Below are 10063 nucleotides of genomic sequence, written 5' to 3'. Positions count from 1 at the left end.
AGCATGTGATAAATTTCACCAAGGACTTTGAGATAATGATTAGACATCCATGTATAACAAATCAACTGCCTGTAATCTTACAAGATGAAGTACAACTTCAGGTGGTGACAAGTGGTCCAACTACATCTTCCTCATATAAAGGAATTTTTGAAAAATGTGTATACACTTAACCTCATTATGCCAACCTCTGAATGTTGTGAGCAGTCTGTTATAATAGCAAACCCATTTTCATGATTTTCATGTCTCCCAATGAGTTTGTTACAAAGTGATTACAGTGTACTTAGTCTAGTATTTCAAGAATGTATTATGTTTTGTGCATCGTGTAAAAACACTTCATATCAACAATTGCAGTTCAAGGTAGTAGCTGTTCCCCTGCACTGAACAACAATAGTTTGAGGAGCCAAAGACTGAATAGGCGGTGACCCATGATCTGGTTACGGTGTAAAGCTCATCAGTTTTATGGTGATGTCCTTATCGGGTCATAAATGCCACAGGTGACAAGGTTGAAGAACTCTACATACCATAGTTACTGTACATATTGGGCACTGTAGCCTAACCTGGCAGCCATGCAGTTTTGATATCACTGTAACTGTGTGTGTGTGTGTGTGTGTGTGTGTGTGTGTGTGTGTGTGTGTGTGTGTGTGTGTCTGTGTCTGTGTGTGTGTGTGTGTGTGTGCACTATGTATGAGCAAGTATGCATGTGCATATGTGTATGTCTGTCTGTGAGGGGGAGGGGAGAACACATTAGATTCTAAGCCACAGATGTATAGTAGACACAATCTGTCACTAAACTTAGTTTTCATTCAATATGCAGTACAGATCACACATCTCAATAGTTCTTCAATCTTCTAATGATGACATCAATTAATAGATTGTCATTGTTAAGATACTGAGAAGTGCCAGCCTTCAGATCACTTAAGTCTATCAAGTTTTTAACTCTAAACATCATCTTAGCATCAAAGTCATGAGTGTACTGCTTGACATCCTCCACGTACATGAGGCCATTGTGACAAGTTTTAAAAGTCACTGCTATCTCAAACTTGTCCTCCATCCTGCCATGTGGGTTGATGGCTAATGTTACGTCTTCTGTCTGTAGCAGGTATGCATTTCCAAACTCTGTTAGCGCTGGTTTCTGGTGTCCCTTTGGCCAGAATTGGAGATCCCATTTGTATTTGTGAGCTGTGTCCACTGATGATCCAGTCATTGCAGTTTCAATGAAACAGGAGTATTCACGTGTTTTTCTTTGTGAATAGTGTTTGATCTCAATAGAGTTACAAATACCATGTTCAGGGTCTGTGTAATTTCTGTGCATGTAGATTTCGTCATCCTCGAAATCTTCTTCTCTGACACACAAAGGTACTGCATTGAAGCGATAAGCCTGCAGCATGTATTCTTTGTATATGTCCCAGTGTTCTTGAACAATCTTATGTTTCTCAATCATCGTCAGTTGCCTCGGTGTCATCATAGGGAATCGAATATGCGGAAGAATATCTTTCAACTCTTCTTTGATGTTTCCTTCATTGAGCGGATCCTTCAACCATTGCTCTGCAGCCATATACAGTTTATATTCGCTGCTGACAATGATATCAGAACTACCAAGAATTGTCAGCAATGTTTCTTTCTCAATGACTGCCCAGTCTGGTGAATCTAAGATGACATCAATGTTCTGCTCAATAAATTTGTAGCAAAGCCTCTCTAACTGAGTGTGAGAACATCGTTTACTGTACTGGTACCATGACAACACACAAGATTGCTCAGGAGTGGTAACAAAGTTTTTCAACATGAATGCTTCACAGGATTCCTTCAGGGTAACCACGTTGTACTTGTCAGCGAGCATCAGTATTAGTACAGCGTTGTTGGTCGTGATGTAAATATGACCAGTATACATGTATTGTAGGAATTCCCCAAACATTGACTGTGTGTACGGCTCATCTAAATAGATCTCAGTCTGATATGAGTCTTTCCATGTATTATTTGTCAGCATTATTTTGAAGACATCACTGGCATTAGCCAAGAAGACCCTGTGTGCATAGTATTTATCCTTGCCTACATGGATAACCACATCACTAATAGCAGGGTTGTTGTAGAGTGCTGCAAAACTGTTGACAAGTTGACCACTGTTATCAAACCATTCGCCTGGAGGTTTCCTCACTTTTGTTTGCGCCATGTCTAACCTTGCAACATCAATGTCAAGTTCTGAGACCCAAAATTGTTCCATTGGCAAGAAAAATACTTCTTTGTTGGATCACCTGAAAACAATCCAAATATAATCAGACGATTACAATTCCTCTTTCACAGTCCAACATTTTCTGAATTTTTAAAATTTGTTTTGAATTTTAGTATTTTATGGCATATCAAGGCCTCAGTTGGTACCAGTGAACTCATTTACAGTAACATTACATCAAGTTATAGTTGTTAATTCATATAATTTAAGCACCATATCTTCCAAAAAAACTGATAACTCTACCCAAACTGACAACTAATTAGAAAACTGAAGAAAACTTAAAAACATCACCATACTACAGAAATTCAAATATAAGCTTACCTTTGAATACTGTAGTGAATGAGTCAGCTTGACAGGTTAGTTGACAGAGATAGCAACACTATGTCATCCTGTCACCAAATGCTATCTATTAGTACATGGTATATGTGTTTACTGACACAATGGAGATTGAGTTAATATGTAAGCTAGTCTAAAAATAGTTATAAAGTAACCGGAAAGATAACAAATCACTCATCCTTCATTATAGACATTTTTAGAATACAAAATCAGGCTACTAAAGATATTGCCCTAGATAAAGTCTGTCACTGTATATTTAGTGGGCATTTTTTGAACTGTACCTCTCTCTCTCTCTCTCTCACACACACACACACACACACGCACACGCACACACACACACACACACGTCAGGTATGGTAAAAAAAACAAAAGGAAATTTTCACATTTTTCTTTCTATTTAATTTTAAAACTGACAATATTGTAATGATAATTAAAATCTTGAATATATTAATACATTAATCTACACATGAAAATACATTTATTGCACAATTTTAAAATCCTCATTGATAGTGACAGTATTCTAACAATGAAACTGGTAGTTCCATATACTTTGAAGAACAGCAATTCACAACAGGAAAGAACATACCAGCACTGAGTTGAAATTTGTGCTATTTATTGTCTTGTGACTCATCCACATGATATACAATATGCTGAACAATAACACATGAAGTGTCACAGATTTTGATTAATATGAAATACACCGATCACAGACATATTCCAATCGATATTAAATAAATATGTATATGATATATTTAATATAATATTTGTGAAATTATGTAATATGTAATACCATATGAAACCTTAGCTTTAATTAGAATCTAGTGAAGATCTTATAACATCATATCTAGCCCTACTACAAATTTAGCACATTGTAAACACAACATTACCAAATGTAAATGTTCATGATCAGACTCTTTTTTAAAAAGTTAAAACAATTTCTCACCAGTAGAAAGATGTACAATGGAGTAAATTTTGAATTTGAAATTTATGCCACCTAATTCATTGTGTATATAATTATTTCATATATACATGTATACCAAAATCAGACAGTGACTTAGTTATTAATGTTATTTATTGAAAACCAATGCTGTGAAGCTAAAATGGAGCTAAAAATATTTTTAAAAGTTAGGTAGATGATTAAGTCTCTTGAGTTGGTGTTTTTGCTGATGTGATGATTTACACTGCTAAAATGACCTATTGATTTTACACCACACTTTTTAATATCAGATTGCCTTTGAGTGTGATAAATAATGAATAGTTTATTAATTAACAAAAATATAGAGTTAAAAAATTATGCAAAATATATCCGATATTGCCAGAGTGGAAGAAAATTTTGTTGTAGAGCTTTTAAATATAATTGAATGCCCAAACAAAACACAGTGGTATCATATAACGTCTTCCTCAAAGTTGCTCACAAAAGAAAAATTGCTTAGTCCTTGTCATAATATTGTAACAGATATCTTTCATTATACATATCTTTCATCACATGATCAGACTTGCTTGAGATGGACCTTATTTACTGGCTAAATGCAAGTCATAGTGTCTACAGGGTATCAGACTTTCCCTGAGGACTGCCTTGAATCAAGGCTATGATAAAGCATAGAGGTTGGAGAGAGATCGTCTATGGATAAAGGTGAAAATTATGTGACATCAGGGTAACAATGAGTGTTCCAGAGATGCAGGTGTCTATGTTTAAAGCTTGTTCCCTTTGTTTGTGTGTCAGTACAGTAACTATTGGTGTTTTGCATTGTGCTTATGTCACTCTAACTGGTTCCCTTAGTTTTTTGTGTGCTTTGGGACCTGGTCAGTTCACCGTGTTGGTGACTACATACTTCAATGTGAACTTTGTACAGCTGCAGGTTGCATGGTCAGTTTTGGTTTGACGATAACATGAATTCTGAGTGTATTGTCAATCAAGTATGGAGAATCCTGGTTTCTCAAATCTTCAAATGGCAATAAATTCTCAACTTGGAATGTATTATTAGTACCAAAATGGTGTGAATGGTGTATAACATCTCTGACAAAAGTGACCATGTTTTGATGGCTGTACACAACGTGTATGATATCCATATCCATCAATTTGCCATTCTGTAATGTGATCAGAAATCGTACAGCATTGTTTCTCTCTACAACGAACCCATCAGAGGTTCGATAGAAACCCTTCGGGTAGAACGTCATTTCCCAATGTAACGTATCATGGCTGTCGGCATATGAGCCACTGATCACTGTATGGAATGACTGCTTGTGACGTACTCTGTTTAAGTTCCCAGATGTTGAGGAGTAGTTCTGAATGTTTATACCAGCAGCAACCTTGTGGTCTGAACCGATATAATTCCTAAATTCATACAATCTTGATCGAGAGAAGGATTCTTCACTTCTAAGATCCATGGATACTGCATGGAATCGGTACGCTCGTTTGAAGTGCTTGTCATAATGAGTTGGATGATCTTGTACCAGTTGATGACGTTCAAGAGTCAAGAGCTGATAAGGTGACATTACTGGGAAACGTATCAGTGGTAGAATGTCACGTATGTTTTCTTCCAAGTACTCTAGACGACTGTCATGAGTAAGCCATCTTTCAACTGCACAGTACAGTGAGTACTCACTTTTGACAACTATGTCAGAGCTTCTGAGTAGTGCCATCAGGTGATCTTTTTCAATCAGGGTCCAATCTGGAGACCCAATGATTGTGTCCATATTCCATTCAATGAACTGATTACAGCTTTCTTCCAGATCTTGGTGGCCACACCGTTTGGAGTACTGGTACCAAGACAAGACGTGATTGTTGCTTGGCATGGTAACCAGGTGTTTTATCATGAACTCACCACAGGACTCCTTCAGTGCTGGTAAATTGTACTTATCAGCAAGTATCAGGAGAGGAACAGCTTTCTCAGTGTTGATGTGCACTTTTCCAGTGTATATATACTCTAAAAATTCACCAAACACGGCTTCACACTGTGGATCTTCCAGTCGAATTTCATGCTGATCAGCATCTTTCCAGTTATCACTTGTCAGCATCACTTTGAATACATCACTAGCATGAGCTAGGAATACCTTATGTGCATAGTACACCTTGGAACCTACATGTATTGTAATATCACTGATTTCTGGATTGTTGTACAGTTTGCCAAGACTCTGTAGGAATTTATCACTATTATTAATCCATTGACCACTTGTTTCATCACTCTCATCCAGGATGGTAGAACCGGAATATTCATGTGGAGATAATGTGGATTCCAGGCCATTTCTATTCTGTATGTTTTCATTGAGATTCGGAATCCCTGCAGGAGGGGGTAATGGAAGGGCTGGTACTACTGCTGTTGCCATTGCCATGATGGTCTAATTTGAAGATGGAAGTTTCTGTTAAAAAAAAAAATAGAGCACAGATTTGCTGGATTAATCATTTGTTTTTCATCTGCCCCAGAATAAATAAAACGTGATAATTGCTTGGTACAATACTGAGTCATAATGTACAATATAATAAATTAATTCTCGAAGTTGAAAGAAATGACATTTGAACAGCTGTAACGTCACTATCAGACGTTCGCACTCAAGCAAAGGTGAAAAAATGTTTCACAATTCACTAAAGCTATATAAATTTGACAATGGAACTTGAAACTCTTCTCTTTTGAAATAGAGTCTCATGTTGGCTTTAGATCTGCCATGTCTATAGAGGAATACAGATATTACTAGTAAAGCAGGAAACAGTCTCAACAAAACTCAACTGAATAAAGCTTCATGAAAATTAAGATTGGGTTTCTTCAGTTCAATGTATATGTAGATATGCAAGAAAACAATCATTTTTTTCACTACTCCAGACATTCATAAACCCCACCTTCAATTAGTATGAGTTGCCATGACTACATTACACTTTCTGTCTACAACATATCTCTGCAAAGACAATTTACAATCCCCATTTCAAAAGGCATGTCACACACACTCATCAGAAGTTTGTACACATGATATAATTATCTGGACTATATTACAGAAACAGACTCAGTCTGGTACATGGTTAAACGACACAGATCTGATTTAACCTTGGCCCAAATGACTTACATTATATTGCAGTCTTAATAAACCTAGTTTGTCGTTATTTTCTACAGAGATTTTGATAACTTATCATTCTGAGGTTATATGACACACCACGCTGTATGACATCACAACTTATTTTTGATTTGTTCTGTTCTACTTATCAATAAGATAACACATTTCAAACCTTTTTCAAGGTGAAGGTGCAAACAGCAGGTATATTTTATTGACCAACCTTTGCTTATGCAACAACAATGATGTAGTACCTGTTGCTTGGGAAAAGTCACTATTTTGCCCCTCCCAAAAAAACCAAACAACAACAACAACAACAACAACAACAACAACAAAACAAACAAACAAACAATCAAACAAAAACACTAGAATTTGATGAGCAGACAATAAAAATAACATTTACTACAAAAAATTATGCCAAGTTTCCAATTAAATAATACCTTGTTTGGGTTTGAGTTCTGATAAGACCACTTATCTTACCAGAAATTCAGGTACTTGTTTGGGTTTATTGTCTGGTAAGAGTACCTAACTTTTTGCAAGTTTTCATGTAGTCAAAGTAGGACTTATACTTGAGGGAGCTATAGAGTGGCTCAGTTTTAACACAGAAATACATAATCAGGTGTCAGACTCTGCTATAAAAGTTTGCAATGTGAGTTAGAATATTTGGGATGAGTTGAGACATTTCATAATTGTGTATCATAACTTTAAATGAGATCTTAGACTGGCACCAGTCCATTGGATGATTTATTTTCTTTGTCTAATAATCTTCAAAAGTTTTGAATTTGTTACTCATTTAAATTTTGTGAAGGATGTTCTCAACTTTGTTTTATTTTCCCAGTTACAAGTAGTCTCTCACGCACTATACCAACTGTTTTGCCATCACTCACCCAGGTTATCATTTCACACAAAAGAGCATGGTAGTGTTTGTTTGTTTGTTTTGTTTGTTTGTTTGTTTGTTTGTTTGTTTGTTTGTTGTGTCTTTGTTTTTTTCAAAAAATGTTTTATTCAAATAAAGAATGAAAAAAGGCCAGAGACTTGAGCATGTCTAATGAAAACTGCAAAAATGGAAAATTCATTTTCTTTTTAATTTTAGCATGAACAATCCTTAGTATTTTTATGAACATTCAGTGTAAACTGTCATGAACATCAATAATTTCATATTCTAGGAAAGATTTTAATGATAACATTTTCTTAATTTATATTTTCTTTTATGAAATTAATATAGTTATTCATTATATATTAAATTTCATTTATTTATTTACTTATTTATTCATTCATTCATTCATTCATTCATTCATTCCATCCATCCATCCATCCATCCATCCATCCATCCATCCATCCATCCATCTATCTATCTATCTATCTATCTATCTATCTATCTATCTATCTATCTATCTATCTATCCATCCATCCATCCATCTATCTATCTATCTATCTATCTATCTATCTATCTATCTATCTATCTATCTATCTATCTATCTATCTATCTATCTATCCATCCATCTATCTATTATCTAGTTTAACTCTATTTAATGAAGTTCTTTGTTCTGATAAGAAACTGCTTCACAAATTTAATTAAGTATCACTTTAAATGTACAATATGCTATTAAAAGGACAATTTGATCATATCTGTACTATACACTATTTTATCATCTTCATGCAAAATGTTCCAACGTATATACAAAATGCATGTAACTGGAGATGGTACCACCAATTTAAATAAAACAATACAAAAATAGCGTAAGAAGCATTGCAAATCCAATGTACGTCTGTACTGTAGTCTAGATAGAAAATAGTTCCATCTAATGATCTATGAAACACTAAAACTCTATTGAATATTATCATTCGATATCGTCGTCGATTATATTCAATCTATAAAATATAAATTATGCATGAAATGGTAAAAGACTGTAAAATACACCATGCATTGGATTGTTTCCATGGTTTAGGTTAGAGCACGGCTATTTTGATCCAGGGTTTATAATTGAAATGACGCAGTGCAGTGAAACAACGTCTTGAACATTCATTGTATCCGTGAAATTGTCAAAAAAATGTCGTGGAAACAGATATTCTTACCTTATTGCAGTTGCATCAGTTAAAAATATATGTCAGGCAGCAAAGCAACCCTGTGTGTACATTTTGTACAAAACAACGGGACTTCGTTCGTGTTACTTCCGCATAGCAAACTGTTAGTTAATTGTTTTCTCCACTGTTGCGTCCTGTAGCGTCTGATCGACCGACAGTTGGCACATGTGCACACCTAGCATATATGCGAAGATTTCCATGTTTTGACTATTTTTATAATGATAACATAAATGTTGAGTATAACCTACACGTGTAGGGTCGATGGTGTAGTTTACACGTTTCTTACTATAGCTGTTATCAGCTATTTCACTAGGTGTACCCAATTCCCAAAGGTGTTCATTGCTCAGGTGTTAATTGCTCGAGCCCTTGAGTAAACATTCGCCGTCTAGCGTTTACAATGTTTTATTAACCTAAAGCGAATATTTCGATGTTTTTGATTACTATTAAATGTTGAGTAATTTATTCCCAATATTTATCTTACATGTTTTAAATGCGAGTTGTTATATTATAATATAGGCCTAAAGGGTTGGCTTTAAGCATCTTTTATTTGAACGAAATATTTTTGTTCAACACAAATGTGTTCATGAGTGAGTGATAACGAAATAATCGGGTGAAAGTGTAAAGCCGTTGGAGACTACTAGTAATTGAACAAAAAAGTCATTCCCCCCAAAAAATGAATAACAAACTCAAAATATTTGAGAATGTAAGAATTACAATGTAAAAAATCTCCCATTGGTCGGGGGGGGGGTTCCTATTTGAAGTCATTGTGGCGCTATAGGTCTACACTAGTAATAATATATTGTAAAAAAAATGAGCACAGAGCTAAAGTGAGAAAAACACAAAACTTACATTTTTACAATATCCTTAGTGTGTAATTTAAGATAAATGAGATGGCATATGACGTTACGTTTATAAACAGAGAAAACAATGTCCTCAAATTATTTCCTTTGCCAAGTCACATAAATTGGGTAGATGCATTACGGTAGCGGTTTCGCTACGTCCGACGCTCTTGGTTCTCCGCTAGAACCATTCTATCGTGTGTAAATGACTTGAGTACTTACGTAGTGAATTTTGGTATTGAAGCAAGGGAATGGATTATTTTTATGAGAAAACCATGGAAGTCGAGAGATTTTAGATTGGCCGGGTTCGATAATAGAGATTGTAGCTTTGTTTTTCTTTGCAAACCCCGTAAGAAAAAATAAACAGTAAAACGAACAATGTTGAGTCACACAAAATAAAATATAAAAAAGAATTTAAAAAGTATTGTAAATAAAAACAAAGCTACTGTGCAGCTAATATTTGGGTAGTCTAATATCAAACATTTTTCAAACCTTTTACCATACATCATGATGCACCATGAAAATTGTGTAGTTGTTC

At 35.0% G+C, this 10063-nt stretch overlaps 2 protein-coding genes across 2 annotated transcripts; both read right to left on the bottom strand.

Moving 5' to 3' along the window:
* Positions 1 to 789: 789 nt before the first annotated feature.
* On the bottom strand, positions 790 to 2167 carry LOC144445365 (BTB/POZ domain-containing protein 17-like). Its single transcript, XM_078134907.1, has one exon. It carries the CDS (start codon positions 2165 to 2167, stop codon positions 830 to 832), a length of 1338 nt encoding a protein of 445 aa, XP_077991033.1. The 3' UTR covers positions 790 to 829.
* Positions 2168 to 4266: 2099 nt separating this feature from the next.
* LOC144453843 (BTB/POZ domain-containing protein 17-like) lies at positions 4267 to 5578 on the bottom strand. The gene has a single exon (XM_078145210.1). The coding sequence runs from the start codon at positions 5576 to 5578 to the stop codon at positions 4394 to 4396; it is 1185 nt and encodes a 394-aa protein (XP_078001336.1). The 3' UTR covers positions 4267 to 4393.
* Positions 5579 to 10063: the final 4485 nt, after the last annotated feature.

The sequence above is a fragment of the Glandiceps talaboti genome, chromosome 2 (genome assembly GCF_964340395.1).
Source record: "Glandiceps talaboti chromosome 2, keGlaTala1.1, whole genome shotgun sequence".
Classification (NCBI taxonomy): Eukaryota; Metazoa; Hemichordata; class Enteropneusta; family Spengelidae; genus Glandiceps; species Glandiceps talaboti.
Note: the sequence above shows the minus strand (reverse complement) of the source record. Positions and strands in the feature narration are given on the sequence as shown.